This window comes from Arachis stenosperma, chromosome 4, assembly GCF_014773155.1.
Source record: "Arachis stenosperma cultivar V10309 chromosome 4, arast.V10309.gnm1.PFL2, whole genome shotgun sequence".
In the NCBI taxonomy this organism is placed as follows: domain Eukaryota; kingdom Viridiplantae; phylum Streptophyta; class Magnoliopsida; order Fabales; family Fabaceae; genus Arachis; species Arachis stenosperma.
This window is the reverse complement of record NC_080380.1, coordinates 12558299-12582865: the sequence shown is the minus strand read 5'-3', so window position 1 is coordinate 12582865 and position 24567 is coordinate 12558299. Positions and strand designations below refer to the sequence as shown.

General features: G+C 32.8%; 4 protein-coding genes across 5 annotated transcripts; 2 read left to right on the top strand and 2 right to left on the bottom strand.

Annotated features, from left to right (window-relative positions):
* The first annotated feature begins 531 nt into the window (after positions 1-531).
* Positions 532-4996, top strand: LOC130976022 (UDP-arabinose 4-epimerase 1-like). Its single transcript, XM_057900756.1, has 11 exons — positions 532-765; positions 1685-1804; positions 2114-2238; positions 2625-2738; positions 2833-2940; positions 3053-3144; positions 3287-3428; positions 3543-3637; positions 3819-3948; positions 4277-4425; positions 4550-4996. Exons 2-11 carry the CDS (start codon positions 1744-1746, stop codon positions 4779-4781), a joined length of 1248 nt encoding a protein of 415 aa, XP_057756739.1. The 5' UTR covers positions 532-765; positions 1685-1743; the 3' UTR covers positions 4782-4996.
* A 1127-nt stretch (positions 4997-6123) lies between these two features.
* LOC130976711 (coatomer subunit epsilon-1-like) lies at positions 6124-9033 on the bottom strand. Its single transcript, XM_057901634.1, has 6 exons — positions 8612-9033; positions 8379-8530; positions 7952-8087; positions 7715-7870; positions 7291-7370; positions 6124-6475 (listed from the first exon to the last, which is right to left on the bottom strand). The coding sequence occupies exons 1-6, from the start codon at positions 8861-8863 to the stop codon at positions 6382-6384; spliced, it is 870 nt and encodes a 289-aa protein (XP_057757617.1). The 5' UTR covers positions 8864-9033; the 3' UTR covers positions 6124-6381.
* A 1548-nt stretch (positions 9034-10581) lies between these two features.
* LOC130976525 (probable ribose-5-phosphate isomerase 4, chloroplastic) lies at positions 10582-13561 on the bottom strand. Of its 2 annotated transcripts, none has more exons than XM_057901405.1 (9): positions 13208-13561; positions 12776-12903; positions 12499-12568; positions 12191-12295; positions 12004-12099; positions 11866-11922; positions 11483-11600; positions 11327-11393; positions 10582-10885 (listed from the first exon to the last, which is right to left on the bottom strand). In XM_057901405.1, the coding sequence occupies exons 1-9, from the start codon at positions 13469-13471 to the stop codon at positions 10813-10815; spliced, it is 978 nt and encodes a 325-aa protein (XP_057757388.1). In that variant the 5' UTR covers positions 13472-13561; the 3' UTR covers positions 10582-10812. The 2 variants fall into 2 exon arrangements, with proteins under 2 accessions (XP_057757388.1, XP_057757389.1); XM_057901406.1 differs by having other exon boundaries at positions 13286-13561.
* Positions 13562-21346: 7785 nt separating this feature from the next.
* On the top strand, positions 21347-21844 carry LOC130974622 (uncharacterized). The gene is made up of 2 exons (XM_057899483.1): positions 21347-21541; positions 21620-21844. The coding sequence occupies exons 1-2, from the start codon at positions 21347-21349 to the stop codon at positions 21842-21844; spliced, it is 420 nt and encodes a 139-aa protein (XP_057755466.1).
* The last annotated feature ends 2723 nt before the right edge of the window (positions 21845-24567 follow it).

Genomic DNA, 24567 nt, shown 5'->3' with positions numbered 1-24567 from the left:
AAAAAAGAGAACAAAAAATGCAAAATACAAAGAAGAATAACATGATTTCACGTACACGTGATGTAATAATTTGTATAACTTGAATACCAAAAAAATTTGTATGTATAACCGTACTTATAAAAAAAATGAACGAAATCTTTTAAAAAAGTTAATCCTTTTAAAAAAATATTTTTTAATAATATCTAAAACCAATCTTAAAAAAACTTTTAGTTGTACAATTTAATTCTCAACAAAATTTAATCATCCAATCAACTCTTAATCTTATATTTATTAGACATTAATTTTTCCATCAAAATTTAGTACAAAATTAGATAAATTAATTTTTATTATTATTTAGTAAAAAATATGATAATTTTAAATAATTTTTAAAGGTTTTATATCTGTTCCTCGATATAGATGAATAATCTGATACGGGATAAGTTTTAAAAAATTTGTCAAAAAATAAAATGTCCAACTAAAAAAATTTGATAGAGATTGATTTAGATTTTAGAGTTTATTTTATTTTGAAGAAAAATAGAAGTGTATGGAAAAATGGAATACGATGGTGTTGGGTGTGGAGTGTGGATTGTGGACTCTGTCTTCGCCTGTAACTCTTTGACAACATGGACGCAGACACCTATTTAGGAGACCCTCTCTTCTTCTTTTCTTCTTCTCTCATCTCTCTCTCTCTCTCTCTCTCTCTCTCTCCAGCACCGGCTACACCTTCCCTGCTTCTACCTTCACATTCTCTATTTTTTTTTTTCTTCTGGGTCTGCCCAAATTTTGGTACTTTCTATTCCCTTACTCTGAATGGGTGCACAAAACCGTTAAAGTTTCATTCTTTTTCACTCTGCAAGATCTTCTGCTCTTCTGGGCAACTCTATAGAGGGTTACTTTAAATTTATCTTTTTTCTTAATAAAATTCTCCTTCCAACAACAATTGTTGTGAAAAGTGTTCTTTTTTATCTACCTCTGTTTGTTGGGTACTGAACTAGAAGCCCCTCACTTATCTTTTTCCTTCCCGAAATGGTTGTGTGTATACTGTTGCTGGTTGGCGCTTGATCTTCAAATTTTTTCTAGGTTTCTGATGGTTACAGAGCATCTCTTTTTATTTTGGGTGTATGGTGGTGAAGGGGTTGCTGAACTTGAATTGTTGATTAATGATTACTACTGAAGTTCTGTTGAAGTGATAAGCACTTTCAATTTTGCTTCTCCTTTCATTTGTTGGATCTTGGGAATTGCTTTGATTTGGTTTGTTGAAACAGTTTGTTCCTCTTTTGAAATTTTTGAAACTGTTTTCCTGTAGGTGGTTCTGGATACACTTTTGATGCTTTGTTTTTTCAAAACTTGGAAATTGTCTCGTCTCTTTTTTTTTTTTTTTTGTGGTGGTGGATGATTTTGTGCATGCCTTTTGCAATGTTGTTGTGAAATATGAACAGGGGGATTTTCAGCTTTCATTAGTTTGCTTTAAGATTTTCTTCTTCTGGGGTTCTATGGATCTTACATTTCTAGCTACTTTGTCTTCCATCAGCATCAGCTTTGTGTTTTCAAATATTTATTGGTGGGGGGTTTCTTTTGTTTGCAAAAGTTGTATGGTCTTTAGTGTCTGAACATTTTGATATCATATTTTGAACTGTGTTCTTGGTTTTGTATTTGTTTTTGAAAATAATAATAATCATAAAACTTATACTGTCTGTTTTTCCAGGGGAGTGGAGCTTGATGTGATCACTGATATTGGGGAGGAAAACCTTATTGATTTTGCAAATGCTAAACATTGGTAGGTCCCGAAGTCAGCCAAGGGCAACCCGAGCTATGTCGTTGGGAGGTATGATTATGTCTGCCCAATTAGAGCACATATTAGGGCATGCCATCTCTATATTTATATTCAATGAAGCTTGGATACTTAGAGCGTCATTGATTTTAAGTTAAGAATTGAAAAGATCCTTTTCTAGGTATAGGGTAGGTGGGATGCATGTTTATACCATCATGTTTGTAATTGACAATGCACAAGTTGTCAATTGCGAAATTTCTGTAGTTTATTTCATGTTGCTTGGTTGTTTACTAAATAATTTCTTTTTACTTATAATTGAAGTTTATATATATATATTCTTACTTGTGTTTGTTTTTCTTTTAGGCATGGACTATACGGATCCAAAAAGGAAGGGCAATTATTTTGGAAAAATTTTGCTTGCCGCAGCATTAACAACATTATGCATTATCATGATCAAGAGATCTCCATCGTTGAATTCACCTAGTCCGGTAATCCTATAATGTGACATTTACGGTTTATGTTGATGAAGTTTTATTGGAATTCAATGTCATAGCTGCTGCATAAATGCTTATTTGGCAGTCGATTTTTGCTAATGAAAAAAATACCTTAAAGTGAATATATTGTTCTTCTAACTTCTAGCATTGTCGATTCAGATGGATAAATGTTAAAAGAAACCAGAGGAATGAATAATAGAGGGCTATCCTTAAGAAGAAATTTGTAGAAGATAGACAAAGTTCTTTCCAGTTTTCTTTTGTCCCTTTTTTGTTTTTTGTTATTGATTGTTCTTTTTGGTTTTAGTTTCATGTTATATTTCTATCTAAATCTAAGTTATTCCATCATCTTATTTATTCTTCTCCTTTTCCTTTTTCTCCAGTTTTCCATTCGTGAACCAGGGGTCACTCACGTTTTGGTGACAGGGGGTGCCGGCTATATCGGTTCACATGCCGCTCTGCGACTCCTGAAAGACAATTACCGTGTCACCATAGTGGTATGTGTCTTCAAAATATTCAAATCTTCTCGGATAAGGTCAACAAGCCCACTATTGTTTGTGCATTGGACATAATGCATGTTCGGCATTTCAGGATAACCTTTCACGTGGAAATTTGGGTGCTGTGAGGGTTCTTCAAAACTTATTTTCGGAACCTGGAAGGCTTCAATTTATATATGCTGACTTGGGAGATCCAAAATCTGTATCCTTACTATCTTTCCTTGTTACAAGGTTTCTTTTGGTGTTGCTTTTAATTCTGATTGAAGTACATGTTAGAGAATGCCAAAAAGATTGTCTACTTAACTAGGAATCAGGTTGATAAAATATTCTCGGAGAATAAATTCGATGCTGTCATGCACTTTGCTGCTGTCGCATATGTCGGAGAAAGCACAATGTATCCTCTTAAGTAAGTACTTGAAGCTTTTCTTTAGGGATGTGAATCACTACTAATAAGTTATTTTTATGAGATGTAGATGAGATGCTTTGATGTAAAATTCATTTTTCTCTGTTATACTTTTGTTTATTTAATGAACTTACTTTTGTGTTAGGTATTATCATAATATTACATCAAATACTTTGTTGGTAGTGGAGAATATGGCCAAGTATGGTGTGAAGACATTGATATATTCTAGCACATGTGCCACATATGGGGAACCCGAAAAGATGCCCATTACAGAAGAAACAGAACAGGTTGGAATCTAATGTGGTCTGATTTAAGGACTTTGGTTGACAAATCTTTGCTTTTTTTTTTTTTTTTTGCTTCTTGTAATGTCTTTGATAGATATGGGTATTTTCCAATGTCAGCATCCAATTAATCCATATGGAAAAGCCAAGAAGATGGCAGAAGATATTATCATTGATTTTTCCAAAAATTCGAAGATGGCAGTAATGATTTTGAGGTTTGTCTTTTACATTACATTCCTGATTTCCCATCATTATCAATGATTCTTAGTATATCATCTTTTTGCTGAAACCATGCAAGGTGTGCATGGTTCAAATGTCATGCATATTAGGTAGAAATTTAATAATTTAGGTTTTGCTTAGATGCTTATCCTTGATAACTTTTCTTTTGCCATCTAGATACTTCAATGTGATTGGATCTGATCCCGAGGGCAGATTAGGTGAGGCTCCAAGACCTGAACTACGCGAGCATGGTCGTATTTCAGGTGCCTGCTTTGATGCAGCTCGTAGTATTACATCTGGCTTAAAGGTATGCCGCCGGTCATTGTCGTTATTTAATCGTCTGAAACCGAATTGTAAATTATTTACTTAAGTCAGAAAAATATAAAATCCGTCTAGGGGATTAATAATGGAACTAAACCTTTGATGCATAATTTAGAGAATCGATAATTCATACTAAACATTCGACGCATAGCCCCCGATGCTTTCCAAAGTAATCTAACTCATGATGATTTTACTATTTACTTGATTATCAGAGTAGTTGCGCTTGTCAAATTTTTCATCTTTACTGTCTCCGTTTCCAAATAATTGTCGCTTTCATCTTTCCTGTGTTCATTTTGGTTGCTGTGACCTTTCAGGTTAAAGGAACAGATTATAAAACACCAGATGGAACATGCATTCGGGATTATATTGACGTAACTGACTTGGTTGATGCTCATGTAAAAGCTCTTCAAAAGGCAGAACCTGGTAAAGTTGGGATCTACAATGTTGGCACCGGAAAGGGTAGGTTTTAGTTAGCACTTTGGATATGAACCACTCTGCATAAATTTTCTTGAGAAATCAAACTCGGTTTTCTTGGTTATCTCAAGATTCTCATGCTGGGCGGTTGTTTTTTTTTCTTTTTCAGGTAGATCAGTCAAGGAGTTTGTGGATGCTTGCAAGAAGGCTACCGGGGTGGACATTAAGGTAGACTATCTTCCGCGTCGGCCGGGTGACTATGCCGAGGTGTATAGCGATCCAACAAAGATCAGAGTCGAACTGAATTGGACTGCACAACACACTGACCTCGAGAAGAGTTTGCAGGTTGCATGGAAGTGGCAGAAATACCACCGTGACGGTTACGGGATCGCCTCTGCAATCTGAAGCTTTCTAGAAAGCTTTTTAGCATAGCAAACCATATCAGCTGCCCCTTTGATTGCTCTCATACATGTATGTTAGGCTGATTTTTTGTTCATATAGAGAGGGTTGGTAGCTTCATTCATTATTATACTTACATGTAATTCAACCACACAATGATTCAATAATATAATGAATGCTCTGGCTAATGCAGCATTGACCAGAATTTACTTAAATTTGTAGATTTATTTCAAATTGAAACACAAAAAGAAAAGTATGCTTGCATTATATAGCTTTCCATAATTAAAATTAAAAATATTAAACGAGATTATGATTTTCTTGTTAACGTAAACATTGAGAGGTCCTGATCACCGAAAAAGCAGCCAAACAATAAACACAAAATAGAATTTAGCTTATTCTTTATTGGCCAAGAAAATAGCTATTTTCAGAAGAAATAAATAAAAGAGCTTCTTCCCTGTCTATTCATATTCTTTGTGGGTCAACAAATTGGTCTGGTATTAAGAGTGTGTGACAGTTTGCACGTGAAAGGTTGAAACAGAAATCTGTGGCTCAATGTGTCTCCGCTGGATAGAGCAACTCGAGCCCACGAATTGATCTTTCATTTTGCCGACAGTTTTTGCATCATTGGTTTTGTTATTCCGTACTTATAATCTTTGAAAGTGTTTTTCCCTTATATATTTATTATGTTCAAAGTTTTAATGCTTTGCTGGTAAATAATTGTAATCATTTTAAGACCACCATGGTTTAAGAGAATAAAAGTAAAAAAAAAATGATCTTTTCAATGCATTTAATCCATAAAGAAACTTAAATATTTACATTTGTTTTGCATTTTCTATGTAAACTTTCTAATTGCAGTGTCGTTAAAAAATGCCCTTAATGTGTGCAGCTGATACCAAAGATTAATTATTAGTTACTGATAAATTCTGATGCTAATAATTTTTCCATATCAAGTATAGCATCATGTTGAACATGAAAGAGAGAGAGCGAGCGGCGCATGTAGGTTTTTAGAATTTGGAATGTATGCAGCCATCAAAGTTCCATTTGTGCAAACCTAGCTTTTATTTGCATAAGTAATTGCAACCATATCAAAGGAAGTAATATAATTTCAATCCAAGACTACTAGTAAACATGAAAAACAAGTATATATATACAACTATATATACTCACTGCTGTTAAATATTGTTGTCTAGCAATGCCCAAAATTCCTCGAGCTCCATGTTCATTTGTTGCTGAACCACTCAAACCAAGTAGTTGTTTCCTTTTTAACTAGGGAAAACCAAATGCTCACAGTTCACAAATCAGATCACTGCAATTCCGTTTCACCCAATGATATTTCTTACTTTTACTGTAAAATGTACAAGACGAAAATGAAGTAGATTCAAAATTAATGAGCTGTAGCTTTTACACATCAAGACTCAAGTAAACAAAACATTGTCATCAAATTTGGATCCTATGACATTTCCCAACTAATTACGTTCTAATAATATGAAACACATTGTACGATAAAATAAAATTCTGTAACCAATACAATAGCCATGATTAGGTGTAACAATTGCACTGGAAGACGACACACCATTCGAATCTCAAGAAATCAATCATTAACTCATCAAGAAAATGATTGCAGCGCTCTATCAAAGCTTTCTTCGGCTGTTGTTACTCGTTTAACCAGTACATGGTCCGGGTGTGAAAGTTTCAGCTGACTGCAAAACAAACCAATCACTCATTAGTGGAATATCCTCTCATAATATGAGCTAGACTTTATTTCAGTCCCGTGAACTATGCAGTATCTTAGTATAATGCTGTTGTTTTAATTTAATACTATCATTGAATAATATGTTAATAATCTTTATCTTTATCTAACAGAACAAGTTCAGCATTGACACACCAATGGGATGAAAATAGGATAGATAGAGAATCACAGTGCTGATTGGCTTCTACAATATCAGTATGTCAACCATAAAAATTATTGTTTAATTAATGTAAACTTCAAATATAATCAGTCTGTAACATGAATAACCGCTACATTAGATTTCCCACTTCAGGCACACAGATATGCCCTAGGGTATGTAGCCAGACCACACCAGTATAAACTTAAGAAGATTTCAATCACCTGAATTTATATAAATCTTAGCACCATATTCGGGTTCTTTAAACAACTTATGCAGTAAAAAATTGAATCTTATAAAGCAATTCATCCAATTGATTTTTGAACTCCTACTTCCTTACATTCATCACCAAGTACTACCATTTTACGCTAAAATGCTATGAGCCTGTGACTAAGGACACCAGCTATCGTGTACATATTCAAACTACAAATATTACCTGCTAGGTTGATTATTGAATAACACTTCTTAAGGTGCAAGTGATTCAGCCCTCTATATCAATTCTAGCTTGATTTCGATTGAAATACAAGGAGATATACTACAGATGGGGAAAGCCAAAAAAAAGCTCCACTAAAGACGCAACCACTCATTCAGAGAAGGAAACAGACAATAAAGGTGTTCTGACAGTTTACCTGAATGATTTAGAAGATGGCTTGCCAAGGTGAAGACAGCATACAACTAGATTAGCTAGAGTTTCTGGATCCCTGGCATCCTGTAAAGATCACAAAAAACTTTGTTAACTACATACAAAATTTGTCTTTTTCTCCCCCAAGAAAAAAAAAAAGTCTTGTCAAACGCTATTGTAACATTTCTTAAAGCCCTATAAAGTCTAGAAGCCAAGAATCACCACAGAGAATATATGAATATTCAGTTAGAGATGAAGTGTGAAATTTCTGGCAACATTCATTCATTCATTCAACAATTTATGCAAATCATACAAGGAAAACTATTCAGATTCATTCTGAAGTGAATAAAGTTAACAGAAACAAGCAATATGAATTAACAGCAATTGCAGAACTTCAAGGAGATATATCAAATCAACCAGCTAAAACTTGCCTTGTTCAGTGCTTCAACCAAAAGGGTTTCAGCTTCGTCAAAGTTACCCATGTGCATGCAGCAAACAGCCTTCCCATTCAAGAGCAAACTGGTGGACTGATACCTCTCAGACAAATCCTGGAAGATGAGATGTGCCTCCTGGATCTTTGACCCACCCTGATATAATACCAACCACACCAAATTCATAAAATGATTACCAAATTCGTCAAATTAATTTTTTTAAATTTGATTTCTTACCACAGCCAAATCTAGCCATGCATTGGCAAGCTGTGTGAGGGTGTGATCCTCATCAATCTGCTGCATCATCCTGAGCTGCCTCTCAGCATAATCAGACCTATGCATCTTAATAAAGATCTGCACATTCAATGCATGCCTGAAACCAAAGATCCAAAGTTGACACAACAAACTCACACGATCCATAAACTAATAGAATTAATCAGATCCTCTTAAATGAAGATACAAACAACCACATCATACACAAGTCACAGCTAATATCCAATTCAATTTGTCCACTTATCGAAATCGACACTATTCCCCCAAATTTAATAAAATAAAAACGGCAACAACAACAAACTTAACATGTTTCTGGATTAAATTGTTCCGTACAAAATTGAACAGGAACTAAACATTTCACAAATAAGAGATTTAAGAAAAGAGGAATTACAATTCCATTGTTCCTCCGGCATTGGTGTACTTAAGAGCCTCGTTGAAGTCCTGCTCGTGCAAGAAAATCGTCCCTGCGATCAACCTCAGCGTAGGGTTGTTCCCGATTGCTGGATCCGCCAGCCACTCCTTGAGGCTCGAGATCGCAGATTCCTGCACCAACAACCAAACAAATCAAAACCACGATAAACTAGCGAGATCTACGGAGATTCCGGCGATAAATTGAGGATGAACCTTTTGTGAGGCGCCGGAAAAGTAGAGGGCGAGGAGCTTGACGGCTTGGAGAGGAGTGGGAGCGTTCTGGTCGATCTCGGAGATGACGAACTGGAGCTGGCCGAGTGCGATGTAGCAGCGATGCACCAGCGAGTCCCTCTCGACGACGTCGTCCGGTGAGAGGTTTGAGACGTCGCTGCTGTTGATGGCGGCTTGGTATGCGCCAAGGTAGAAGTTGTTGCGAAGGTTGAAGAGGTGGTCCGGTGCCGCCATTGTTACAGAGTTTGGTGCAGACGCAGATCTGAACGAAGAAGAAGAAGCAGCTTTGCGCACAGAAGATTCAGATCAGAAAGAACCGAAGAGGGAGTGATTCGTGTCTGAGCTATTTGACGAGCGAAAGACACAAATGATTAAATGAAACACACTTTTTTTTTTACTGACAGTAACGGAAATGAAACAGGTCATGTATTAATGCGTTCTGGGCTCCTTTTGTTTTATTGTTGGGCTTCGGCTTGGGCTCACTCTTCCCACACTGAACAAAATGGTTGAGTGGCATAACATATGCTTCCTTAACAACCACGTTCAAGTCTTATAGGAGAAAAAATGAACCTGTAAATAAATTCATGTAGTGTGTGTAAATATGTTGTATCACTTATGTGAATGTATAATATATGAATAATATCTAAAATTAGAGATTGTCTAATTCATCTGACCAAAAAAAAAATTGATTATTTTCAAGTGTTTTTTTTTTGTCATTACACTACTCAGTACTCACACACTCCCACTAGGTTTTCTAAACCTCATCCAATCATGTTCGCAACGCTGGCCAGGGGAGTGAGCAGCGTTGTTTATGGCGAGGTTCAGTAGTCAGAGTGAGAGAGATGAGCGATGGTGAGAGGGAAAGGTAGTTTGAATTAGAAAATGTCGGGTTGGGTGGGTCTGGTTTTCGAGTTTTTCCTGGGTGTGGGCCGGGAGAGCCCGACTCTCACCGTGTCAAAAAAAATCTCATCCCAATCTCAGCTGAGATTTGAAAATGGGAGAGCTTGATTAAGAGGCAATATCATTACCATTTGGTCTTAGGTCTCGGCTGCATTATTTTCATTTGTTTGGAATTCAAATCTCAACTTATACATGCAGTAATTTATTGGCTAACAATAAATTTTTAAACAGAGTTCCGATTTTTAACAAATTATTTATTGACTTGCCAGTCAGGAGATAACTTAAAAAAAAAAATCTGATTCTTTTCGTGACAAAAAAAATATGATTCTTTTATGTTTTGAGGTTAAAGCCAAAGTGATTTTTCATATGGAGATATTTTTGAGTAAAGATAATAGTAAATATTTAAATATGAGTTATGTTAAATAATTTAATTAATTATATCAAATTATCTAATGATTTTATATTATTTTCTTTAAATGTATAGCCCAATTATCTTTGAACAAAATGGGAGTTGAAATTTTTAAAAAAAATCTTTAGAAGAGTTTAGAATTACCTGCCTAACATTTACTGTGCCAAAAAAATTGAAAAAAGAACTAAATTTGTCTATTTCATGGTTAGAAATACTCAAAAGCCAGCAGAATTAATTATTTTTGACCATCACTTCTAGTCATCAATTCAATTTTTTTATTTTAGTAATCTAACAACATACTTTTAAATATTAATGACTAACTATTACAAAAAAACAATAAATTTTACTAATCCTCTAACATTTTTCTTTGATGGTTCCTTGTGGTTACTATGTTGTGTATTCAATAAAAAAATTTTATCTTTTTTTTTTTCTTTTTGATATTCAAGCCATTAGTATCTCAACTGTACTTAATTAGTTAATTTTGGTGAATCCAACTCGAGCTAAATCAAGTGGCTAACGAGAATATCGGATTTAATAGTTAAGTTGTGCCTAAAGTTGAGCGAGTATAAATTCGTTATAAAATTTGAGTTTTATAAACATTTTTCTTTTAAAAAAAACAATTCAAAGAAATAAATTCATCTTCTAATACAATAGTTCTACATAGTAATAATGCTAGTATCCTACAGTTCACAATCATGTCATAATCTTTACAAAAACATACATCTTATATAACAAATATTTGGGAGGGAGGACGAAAATAAATGAATAAATAAAGGGAAGAAAAGAGGCTTCAAGAACAACTATAACCACATTTACATTCAAAACCTCAAGGCAGAAGTATATATAAATATTAAATAACTATAACAAGTGTAGCCTATCCCACTATATCTGCGGTCAATTTGTCCAAAATTTTCATCCCATTTGGAGAAGCAATTACCACTGTACATCTGCATCACAAAATGAACACAAGCAACTCAATTTGTGTTTCCAAACATGACAATTTCCTTGCTTATTTTAATTTAATTACTTTTCTTCTATGAAGAATACTAATAAAATCAATGTAATAACATTCTCAATCACATCATACAGTAATGCAAACAAAGATGTTGAACATGCTTGCATTCTTAACCAATTTTGATGAACATAGTGTGACAGACTATAGAGTATTTGGATTCAACATTGTGGGAAAAAAAACATTGCCTGAATCTAGAAACAAGATAAGGTTAAACAACAAAACATCATTCAACTAAGTATTTTGAGCTCAACAGACACTTGGCTCTATCGGATTCTTCCGATATATTTGTCATCTTATCTAGTTCAATCAGTTTCACTGTCAACCAATTGTCCAAAACTTCGAAGATTATAAAAGTTAAGATTAGAAAACTAACGGGATTTTAGATACGACCCCATGGTCGACAACACCATCCACAGTATCAAGGCGTTTTGCTACTTCAGCTGCAGGTATGATCACTAAGTCAGCTGAATAGACTCGTACGAATAACAAGGCTAGATCTTGAAAGAGGTAGGATAACTGTAACACTTACCAAGGCTTGCAATTGGAGAAGTAAATATAAGATCAAGAACATTACATCCTTCTTTGGTGACTAGGGGGAAGTCACCTCCTAATGGACCTGCTTGTCCTATTGCCGGTCTTCTCCAAACCTTCAATTTGCAAAAAACAAAGAATAAATAGAACATCAGAATATACAGTTTTCACTATGAACGATAACTTGCTAAGATGGCTAAGATAATGAGAAATTAAAAGAGGAGCATAAAAAACTGTGTTGATCAATTAAAAAGTAGAAACAAAGGGAAACTAATTCTGCTCCAAAGAGCTCTTCATGACAACATCACTTTTTAAGGTAAAAGCATCCATTCACACCTGAAATGATTAATCATAGTATATATAAAGTGATTGTTTGCTAACCTCCGCATCGCCCAGAAATATATCATCAATCTCTTCGGCGGTTGCCAGCCAGGTAGGCTACAAGGAAAAACTTGAATAGAAAAGGCAAATATATACAGGAAAAAAATATAGAAGCAAATAATTTGCATAGCTGCTTACAGACTGAATTAAAACTGGAATAGAACCTTCCAGTCCACCTTTGTACTGGTTTTCTTCGATAATGAACACAAGTTTATTGGCGGCATACAGTATGGACTGCACAAATGGGGAGTCAATTATTGAAAATTGACATTCACAAATAAAATGTAGAACAGAGCAATATACATATATATATATTGCGTCTCACCTTCTCCTGCACTATGGATTCCTCACTTTGCAGTTTTCGGCGCCCAATGATAGCAACAAGTGTCCCTTCTTCTATAGCATCAGCATCATCAAAGGCAAAATCAATCTACAATGGAGCAATTGCTAATGATTATGAACTAAGATTTCAAGTATTAGAGGAATAAAATGAAAAGAAGAAAAAAAAAATCCACTTTACTTTACACATTTCCACCTTTTACTTAAATTCAAGTTTCAGGCAACCAAGATCCTCTAAACAAGAAACACTCAACATTAAAGGAAAATGTAGAAGATAATTATTTTTATGCACACTTGAGTACTGTCTTGGTAGGTATCCAATGGTATCCCAGACTTTGCTGCCTCGCTTGCACTTGCAACAGACCTGGAACAACCGATGCATTAAGGTTCAACGGTTCATTGGTTTGATCGAAATTCCCATTGTATAAAGATATTTCTATCGCGGAAAGTGACCAAAATTCAAAATATGGCTAATTCAAATAACTAACATCATTGAAACAGCATAGTAATGACTGATAATATAAAAAAGGAAGGAAGAAGAAATGTAAAGTGCCAAAGAGGAAGAACTCACATGGGAATCCCTACTATGTCCTTCAAATTACCGGTACGAAGCTGGCGACCCAAATGCTGAATTGCCATACCAGAAGCATGACCAGACCCCAATCCTACAACCATTCCACTTTTCACATATGTGTCTACCTATCAAACAGCATATCTACAAAATCATTCATCTCCCAACAATATGGAAAATCACTATGCATAAAAAAGGAGTTTTAATCCCAACATAAGCCTAGTAACCTAAAATCTGGACAACAAAAAGCTGCATACATTACAACACTAGGCATCAACAACAAGAATGCAATACTGTATCAACTAATTCACAGAAAGCAACCCAACAAAAAGAGAAAGGATTTTTGACAAACATTGCTAAGTAAAACATGAAACTAGGGATTATGATAACAAAGCCAGTGAATTCTGAATTGGCATGCATGAAAAACCATACATTGATCACAGAGAGTAAATTGCAAAGTTGCAAACTTTGAAAGCTGCAGAACTGGGAATTCAAGTTTCGTAGGCATACAGTGTATTGAGCTGCTCGGAGAAGTGCGGAACTGTCATCGAGACAGGAACGAGTCACCATTCTTAGAAAATCGTGGTTGCTTCTTCTTCTTCTTCTTTTTAGAGGTGTTGAAGAATGAAGAGGAAGCTTTGTTGAGAAGGATGAAGATGATGAACAAGTTAAAGAAGCCATTTGATTCATGTTCATCACACTTTGTGGTTATTGCAGAGTGGATAAGGGATTCTGCAAAGCAATTTCACCAATGAAATTTATATGTTTTCTCCTTATACAATTTAGTTTTTCTCACAAATAAAGCACTACCAAAAAAAATGTACTTTTTAATTAGATTCAAGGCTTCAAAGTTCAAAGAAAGTTTTAATAAGAATTTTTTGGTGAACACTTAATATACTTTACATTTACTTCAGTACTAAATATATTTTATATGATAAAACAAATATTTATACAGAAAAAATATAATCACTTATGATTTATAAAGAAGAGTTTAATTTTGATGTATTTATAATGTAAAAAGTTTTACACAATCATACTTTTTTTTGGATGACCATTTATGTGATCGATGTAAAAAGTAGTTATTTTTATTTATATGATATTACGTAATTAGATATATGTATAAAATTATTTTATCGTGCCTCAAAATTAAGTTATATAAAAAAAATAACTTAGTTTGATTTGTTTTTCCAGCCTTGTATATTTATTTATTTCTCTAAATAATGAATGCTTTTTTTCACCTTTTTAAGAATTAATTTATCCAATATAAAAATTATTAAAGGCTAATTTAGAGCATCACTTTCTTTTCGTAGTAAAATTATCAATTTTTTCAGAAATATATAAAAAAAATAGCTAATCATTTTTAACTTTTATACATCGTCGATTATAAATACTAGCATCTTAATAATAAACATAAAAAATATTATTTAATGGTTAATAGGAGTTTAAAATTTAATTAAACTACCCAAATTCTTTTCGTATATACATGAAAAATTAATTTATAAACATACAAATTTGATTATATTATTATTATAAAATATTTCGTTAGTCTAAGAGTATATGAAAAATTTCTCCTAATATGACTATTATAAAAATACTAGTTGTATATAAAAAAAATTAACACTAACTCAAATATTATTTATTTATGTATAAAATATATAATTTATTTTTTTTAAATATATATTTTATATTTCAATATATATATTCTACTCCAATAACTTGATTTTGATATTCATTTAGAATAATTTCACTATCATACGTTTCTGACAGCAACATGCTTGGTCACCATGTAGAGATGTTAATGAGGCAGTAGGAGTGTACATGGATTAGACCACATCGACTTTGACTTAACTCATATCCGACTCGAAATATAAATTGGGCCTAATTTTTAGATCCTAATCCGATCCTAAACCCGATGAAACTTACGCATCTTTAGGCCGGGTAAAAATCGAGTAAAAACCAAGTGAAAAACAAATCTTTAGCATGTAAAAATCACATAATCTCCAACTATTATTTCACAATTCACATAGTAAAATTCACTTAAAAAATATAACAAGAACCAACCCTTCTCTGAAATTAAAACATAACCATAATCAACAATAATATTGTCTGATTAACACCAAATATTTAAATCAATACAAATAACACAATACTATGCATTAGTCTAAAATCTTATGCATTTTAAATATAAAACATTAACTTATAATCTTATAATGACTAATAACACAAAATATTAAGGTTTACAATATTTAAATTCCACATAAGAATAGCTATAGTCCATCACTAATAACACAAAATATTAATTTTGTATGATAACCGGGCCGCCGGACCGAGTTCGGGTGATCCGAGCTATAACCCGGACCCCACCCGAAATAATAACTGGGTCTATTTTTGAGACCATTACCCGACCCTAAACCCGATGAAATCACATCAAATTAGTCCCTAAAGTGTTCGAGGCCGGGTCGGATCTTCGAGCCGGGTCGGGCCATGTACACCCCTAGAGAACAGGGTGGGATAGGGAATGTCTTTCTGTTCCTCTCCATTCCTGTCTCAAAATTTGTTTCCTATCCCCATTTTCATTGTTTCCCGTGAGAAAATATTGTTTTCTATCCTTATTTTTCACAGGATTTTATTTTTTGCGAAGATTCTATTTTTTATCTTTCTGATAATTTTGACTAATTATTAATTTTCATAGAAATAGAGTTGAAAATATCCATCTTATACAAAAAAAAATACGATTTTATACAAAAAATTTAAACGATAAGATAATAACTTTTAAAATAATGCAGTAGAAGACGCCATGACGAGTCAGAGCACAGAGCAGTGGACGAGGCAACAGCAGAGAGGAGAGTGGAAAGGAACACCATGAATATAGATAACGACGTAGTGAGGGTGATGAAACGGTGAGGGGTGATAGTGCGGTGAGACGGGAGAGTAGCGAGGGGGTGGCTGTAGAGAGGTTGAATGAAGTATGGACAATGTTAGGAATTTACGAATTAAAGAAAGGTTATGCAAATGAGAATTAAAAATTTTAAATGTCCCTTTTACTATATATATATGTCATCTGAAATGACTAAAAAATATATATAAAAAATAAATTATTAAGAATAATTAAGTAAATTTATAAATTTCAAAGATTAACAAGGATGGATGGAAATCTCCACTCGAATTCCGCACCTGCCTCGAAAAAATTTTATCCCTCATTCTTATTTCTGTGTAAGAAATTTTCTACCATCGAATCTCTATTCGAGATTATTTTCGCAGTAATCTCTATATCTCAAAAAATTTTGCCATTCCTACGACACCATGGACGTGGATACCGTCATCGTCATTCCAATTTCGAACATAATTGTAGGCACCATATGCATGAATGCATGCACACCAACCTTGCTCATCGTATTTACTCAATTTATATATAGCCTTATTCAATATATAAATTAAAATATATATATACAACCAAACCTTATTATACAACTTACAAATAGAAATTAAAATCAATCAATGTCATCGCTAAGAATGTTTAAATTTAAACCGATCCAAATTAAACTGTTCATCTAATGTAATTCAAACTAAAAATCGATTAAAACCGTACTAATTTAGATTTAATTATATTTTATTTTTTACAAACCATTGAATTGGATCGAATTTCGAATCTATTTTTTATAAACGATCCAAATCGCACAATGTGCTATAATATTATTATTTTATTATTATGTTTACAGTTATACTTATAAGTTATAACATGTTTAATTTGTTATACATTTTTCTATTGTTAATGTATTATTATTATTTAATAAATATTTTATGTGTAAAATGTTATTTATTTATTTATTTAAGCTAACCTATAATTTTATTTCTATTATTATGTCGTTGACTTTTTAAAATATTGTTAAGACTTGTTATGTCATTATTAATTATTTAAAATTTGGTGTTGAGACTTGTTATATGTATTTAATTTTTTTAATTTATAAAACTTCAAATCCAATCCAATCCAAACCATTTGAAATTGGATTAGATTGGATTATATTTTTTTTAAAGTCATCTAATCTAAACCGTGTCGCAAGTAAAATTAATATTTGAATTGAATGAATTTTTGATTTAAAATCGATGAATTTTTTATTCAAAATCGATCCAGAGCACTGCAAACATCTCTAACCTTCTCATAGTGCTGTCACCCTTGTTCTTCCATTCACGTATGTGTCTCTCTTCTTCTTCGTAAAATAAGGATAATTTATGAAATGTAAATCACACAATAACATCGATTTCTCTTTAATCATCTATGCTATTGGTGTTCCTTAATAAAGAATATGAAAGAAAAGAAGGAGTAAAGGCAATTAATTAAGGTTAATTGTAATTTAGGATTTGATTGATTAATTCTTAATTAATTTATTAATCTCCACTTCAATTGTTGTTTGGACTCTAATGCATCTAATTGGATGGGATTTGGATATTCTAAAGTTTGAATTTTATTTTAGAGAGTAAAGTGTGATCTCTCACCATTGATTTCATGGGTGAGACCAAGAATAAATATGAAAGAAAAACTATTTAAGGGTAAAACTCACACTTTACTCTCTAAAGTGAAATTCAAACTTTAGAGAATCCGTATACCAAAAGTAATTGGATCCAATAATTAAGGCGGTACCAAATTTTCTACATGTAATTTGCGGTTTATTTGACTAATTTAATATAAAAAAGTAGGATTATATTAGGTGTATATTAAAATCAGCTACTAAAAATCAACTATTAGTATAAAATATATATTAGAATATAAATACATATTAAAAATAAATTAAATTACATATATATTTATACACAAATATATTAGTAACTGATTTTAGTGACTAATTTTAGTGTACAAATAATATTTTTAAAAAAAATAATATTGTCACTTTTAAAATTAGTTTTGCTCCTCATTTTTGTGTGTTTTTTTTTTTTAAATCACCATTCATTCTCATTATTTAATTTTTCATAGTAATAAAAATATTTATTGAGAGTAATTTAAAAATGATATATCATAAAGAAATGATATTATTAATTTGAAAGTGACACCCTTCAATATTAGGGGTAGCAACGGGACGGGTGGGGCAGGTTTTTGCTCTGTCCGACTCCGTTTCGCTGTACAACAATTCGCATAAAATCCGCTCCATTTTTTTTCGTGGGTAGTCAAATATTGAACCCTAACCCGCTCCGCCCTACCTGCCTCTATAATTATTAAAATCCAATAAATAAAATTAAATTTCAAAATTTATATAACCATCATCACATACATAACATAAATTAAAGTAAAAATTTAAATATGATACAATATTATTAATTATTTATTAATTATTTTACATATATTATATATATATATTATATATTAAAATTTTATATATTATATATATAATGGGGCGGGTAGAAACGGGTATTATCTAAACCCGATCCCGCTCTGCCCCTCTCAAAAATTCGCCCCACTAAAAATTCGTTCCGGTGCGGAGTGAGTAATTACTCGCTCCAAACGGATAGAGATGAAGTGGATATCCGCAAGTTCAGATGGTGTTGCCATCCCTATTCAATATATGACCCAATTATGGATGCAATTAAAGTTTTGTTCATATTTTCACTTATACTTTTGAGGTTTAATTCACTAATAATGTATTCAATAAAACCTAATTATATGATTATATTGACCTTCTATAAAATTTAACTAAAGTTGTAAACCTTATATTTTTGGATAATATTTTATATATATTCATAAAACAAAATCCTTTTTGTTATTGTTAAAACTAGAATTCAAAACATTTTAATAGGAAAATAAACTATTTATCCATACTAATCATCTTACAATTTTTTCACATCAATCCCTCCACGTTTTTTTTACAACTAAATTCAATTAAATTGATTCAAATTCAACAAAAATCAATTTCATTAATAAAAACATATTAAACAACTCTCCACTAATATAAATATTCCTATCCCGCGCTCTTTAATATGAAAACTTTTTTTTTTTCGTATATTTCCTCTTCATCATCATTCTTTTATTTTTTGTTGTTGTTGCATTTTTCTTTTCTTTTTTTTCTCCTCTTTTTGGTGATTTTGCAACATTATGTATTTTTTATTTCTTTTTATTCTTCATTTGATTTTTTTTCTTTTTTCTTTATTTTTATTCTTGTTAAAAGGATAAAATAAAAAAAATTATGAGAGGGTAAAAGTGTAAAATAAAAAAAGAACAACAAAAAAAGAAGAAAAAGATGATGATAACGAGAAAAAAGAAGAAGATTTTGAATTATGCAAAATATTTATAAGAAAATAGTACCGGAATTTTTTAATCATAACACAAGAAGTTTCTTAATTTTAACACCGAACTTTCTTAACCGTGACACAGATTCTTGTTAAGAAGGAGAAACAAGAATTATGTGAATGTGAAAATTTTAATTACTTCGTCGGATCCTGTAGTTTCACCAATTTTTCAATTAGGTCCCTATACTTTTTTACTTTTTAATTGGATCCCTATACTATATCAGATTTTGTAATTAAGTTCTTATCGTGACAAAAAATATTTGATTTAACAGAATATTCTATTAAATGAAATAGAATATTCAATCAAGTATTAGACATATTCGTTTTGTTTAATAGAATATTCTATTAATTCTAACATTTTTGTCACAATAGGAACTTAATTACAAAATCTGATATAGTATAAGAACAAATATAGGGACTTAATTGAAAATTCAGTAAAATTATAAAGAATAATTAAACCAATGTGAAAGAAGAATGAGAGTTTTAAATTGTGTAAAATTTATCAGAAAAATAATATCAAATTTTCATAATCGTGGCACGGAAAATTGTTTATTTTGACACCAAAATTTTTTAACCGTGACATAGAAAATTTTTAACCATATCATTTTCAACTAAAAGACGTATTTTTCTTTTTACCGAACTAGTTGGGTGGCATTGAATTCATATATAAGAGGTTTAGCTATTTTTGTGTCATTTATAATAAATTGATGTATTTTTTTATTTTAAAACATATTTAAATATATTTTATTAGTTGAGTGAGTTAAAATTTTGGACTGAGAATTCTTTAAAGATTTCTTGTGTCATTTATAAAAAATTTTGGTGTCAATTTTTAATTAAATGATGTGTTTTGTTATAATTGAATTGATTGTGTGATATTAAACTAAAGAAGAGGAAGGATAATTTTAAATTGTGGAGAATTTATTAAAAAAATAACACTAAAATTTTTTAATCGTAACATAAAATTTTTTGTTTTGACATCAAAATTTTCTAATCGTGTCATTTTTAACTAAATAATGTATTTTTTTATCATTAAACTAGTTGGATAGTATTAAATTCATATATAAGAGGTTTAGTCCTTTTTATGTTATTTAAAACAAATTGATATATTTTTTTGTCCTAAAACATATTTAAATGTATTTTGTTGGTTGAGTTAAAGTTTTATATTTAAGATTTTTAAAGATTTTTTGTGTCATTTACCAAAATTTTGTCATCTTTAATTAAATAATGTGTTTTATTATCACTGAATTGATTGTATGGTATTAAACTGAAGAAAAAAAAGAAGAGGAGAAATTTTTAGTTATGTAAAATTTATCAAAGAATAGCACCAAAATTTTTTGAATGTGACGCAAAAAATTTCTTAAATTTTTTTTATGTGGACACTAAAATTTTCTAACTATATATAAAAGTATGATGTACTTTTTTTATCATTAAATTAAATTATGATATTTAAATAAAAATAAGAAGAAGATGATGATGGTGATAATAATGAACTAGCAGAAGAAAAAAAGAAAAAAAATAAATCAAATGAGATAAATGAAGGAGAAGTAGTTAGTGATGGTGTAACAACAACTATGGTAATGAAAGTGAAAGATGAAAAAAGAAAGAAGAATAAAGAAGAAGAAGAAGTAGTAAGATGGTAAGAGTAAACAAAAGAAAAGAAGAAAAAAGAAGAACAAATAGTAAGAATGAGCGTATTTAAAGAAAATGAAAGAAAAACGCTCTCACAATAAGTGACACATGATGTGAAAAATAATTACAACAGTTTGGTTAAATTTAATTAGGTAATTTATTTGGTTGTAAAGTTTTTTTGTTTTTACAATATACCTAATTTATAAGACATATTTATTATTAGTCAATAAATTACTGTACATACAATACAAAATTTAAATCACTAATATTTAATTAAAGAGTAAATGCCCAAAATAGTCCCTCAAATTCAAATCGGTGTTCAATTCAGTCCTTTAATTTTCTAAATGACCAAATAAATCCCTAAAATTCAGAAACGTGCGTCCCCGTTAGTCCCTCCCAGAATTGCCGTCTTAACGTTGCTGATGTGGAACGTTAACTGCCATGTGGGCGTTCCAGCTGGATGCTGATGTGTGCCAAGGTTGAATTTGTTTCAAATTGGTATCTGGAATTGCCTAATATCACCCAAATTAGTCCATTGCAATTATAAAACCCTAATTTTCTTGTCTTCTTCGATTCTGCTTCTCTTCTCCGACTCTCCTTCTCTTCTGTTCGACATCTCTTCTTCGCCGTAAAACCCAAATTGATTTCTTGTCTGTGTGAGTGATGATGGGTGGTGGCGAGAAAAGCCAAAGTAGCTCAAGTAGGTGCAACGCCGCAGGCAGACCTTATGGAAACAAAGGAATGCGAAATAGGGGAGGTAAGAACGGTGTTTTCTGTTATTGCGGGCTTCGAACGGTGATGAAGCACTCAACAACTGCAGAAAATCCTGGTAGACCATTTTATGGTTGTCCGAACTATGAGGTAAGGTTATGGCTGTGAAGAAAATGTTAAGATGGTTTGAGTTTGAGTTTGGATTCACCTGCATTTTTTACTTTGCAGTATGAAATTCACTGTAATTTTTTTCGCTGGGCTGATGGGTGTGAAGATCAAGTTTCTGCAGCACCCATTCCACCAGAAGTTTTGCATGAGTTAAGTTGGAGGATGACAACCTTGGAGAGTGATGTTAGGACCGTGAAGATGATGACAATGATGCTGCTGGCTTTTGTTGTTACTTTTGGTGTGTGTTTAGGTTTTAGTTTGTTGGGGTTTATATTCAACAAATGATGATAATGTTATGAAATTTTAAATTTCTTAAGTGGTATGTAATGTCTTGATGAAGATGGAATGAAATGAATTGAAACACTAATTTGACATGAGTTGAAATCTTGATGCTGCACTTATTCTGCTAAAAATTGTGTTCAACTAAAGCAGAAAGAGATAAATCACAACATGAACTAAACCAAAAACTTCATTAATTTAAGATAACTAATACCGAAACAAGTGTTGTTTGTGCTAAAGCACATTGTGCATAACATAGTATCACAATCCAAAACATCATAGGCCATAACAACAATCAAAGGCCATACATACAAGTTTGATAGGTTACATTAAAAAAAGGCAGAATTCTTTAAGCATAACATTCAGCTACAACAACATGAACTCAAAAAGCCACCACACTTTGTGCTGGTTAGACAGTTTTCCTTGGTGGGTTGGATCCTGGATTTGGAACAAATTTCAAGAAGGAGGCAAGTTTTTCAGAGGTTGCTGCACTAGCTCCCTGAATAGTCTCTCTTGAAATCTCAGTTGGATGTGGAGCAGCCGCAGCAGTGGATGAAGTTGTCCTCTTGACAGGGAGTTTATCTATGCGTCTCTCACATTTAGTTCTCATATGGCCTTTCTTTGCAGTCTTTGTAGTCTTTACAGCCTATGATATCAACAACAACAATACAAGAGTCATTATATGGATTTGTTTGTTTCCATATTTATCAATAGCAACAATATCAATAACAATAATACCTTAGTTGCAGGTTCTTGTTCAGCTCCTAGACCCCCTTCAGCAGCAACTTCTGTTTGAGTATCAATTTGTCCTCCTTCAGCCCCAACCTCACATTCTTCAGTAACAACCTCACCTTTGTTACCTTTAGAACCGGTGTCACCCTTATCTGCAGCATCTTCAGCAGCCTTTGCAGCAGCTGCTTGCTCATCAGCCTTTTGTTTCTTTGATATTCTACAACTCCTTGTTGTGTGACCAACATCCCCACATGTCCCGCATGTGAATTTGCCATATTTTCTCTTCAATTTTGTTGCTGTGCGCTGTTGGCTCCCCCGAACAGGTGCCTCATGTTGATCCTTTTTTCTTGCATAATGTGATGGCCTGCCACGGGGTTTGCTCCTTACAGGAGGTAAGCAATGGAGGTATTCTGATGTTTCCCACAACTGTTGGCCTCTTACCGGGTTGATATGGTACTCATAAGTCTTGTTGTATGAGCCCATTGTTAGCCATGCATGGACATAATTCTCAGGTCTACCATTCATGACTGAAATCGCAGCTATTGCATGACGACAAGGTAACCCTACCAAATAAAAAATTTGAGTAACTAAGTGTGTTGATAGGTATACTACGGTGCAATTACACAAAAAAATAAAAACAGTCAAACATAATAGTACTTACCCGATAACTGCCAAGACCTGCAGCTACATGTTTGGTTTCCCAAATCAACCACCACATTATGTGGTTCACCATGCACTTCAAACATCACTTCAGCCGCATCTCCAGACCACATTGGTGTATAGTACCTGCTGTAATGCCTTTCCTTTGCAAGTCTACTTTGTTGAATCGGAGGTAAGTATCCCATATGGCTAGAGAGTTTCAGTTTGTTCCTTGCCATACTAGTCATGGCATACCTCCTAACCTCCTCCAGTAAAGTCAAGACGGGCTTACATCTGTATGGTTTGGTGGCAGCGTTGAACACCTCACACATGTTGTTGCAGACATTGTCAACCTTTGGAAAGTCCTTGTAGTGAGCCCTGGTCCATGCCTGCCTAGGGAACTTGTCTAAATATGCCCACGCCTTCTCATCACCCTCTTTATAGACTGCATATGTTCGTTGAATTCCTGGACAGTCATGGCTCTAACACACTTCCAAAGCAAACTCTTCAAGTGTGAGTCCTTCCATTGTTTCTGAAAGTTTTGCCAAAGGTGCCACGCACAGAAGCGGTGATGCGCACCTGGCATAACTTCACGCAATGCTGGGATTAAACCCTACAAGATAACAAAGTTGTCACCTAAAAACCTGAGCAAATAACAGATTCTTAATTTTTACCATATATATAATATTAAATTGAAAAACAGGTTCTATGTTGAACTTATGCGCTTAAGGATTCTTAAATTCTGCAATTGCCATAACAATAGTATATAGCTTACCATATACTGAAATTCTTAAAATCTTAAATTCTGCAATTCTCCAAAATAGTCCTTCAAATTTGGTTCATTAATCCAAAATGGTCCTTCAAATAATTTATCGTGCATCTAATTAAAGCATATAGGTTAGGTTACCTTCTGCATATCAGAGATGAAGCACCAACCATGCTCTGTCTGATCTCCAATGTCTTCCTGCAAGAGCTCCAAGAACCACTTCTAGTTGTCTTTGTTCTCATTATGAACAATTGCCCATGCAATTGGATACACATGATTGTTCGCATCCTGACCCATGGCGCACAGCAGCCATCCTCCATAATAGGTCTTCAAAAAAGCCCCATCAAGTCCTATCAAGGGTCTGCAGCCACCCACAAAACCTTTCTTGCATCCATGCAAACACACATAAAACCTTTCGAAGACACCTTCTCCGTTAGGCATTGGACTAACACCTAACTTGACAGTTGAGCCCGGATTAGACCTCAACAGCTCCTCCGCATAATCTCTGAGTTTAGCATACTCAGCAGCTTCATCACCCCTCACTATTTTCCTTGCATCACCCAAAGCTCTTGTAATTGTAGTCCTAGACAGT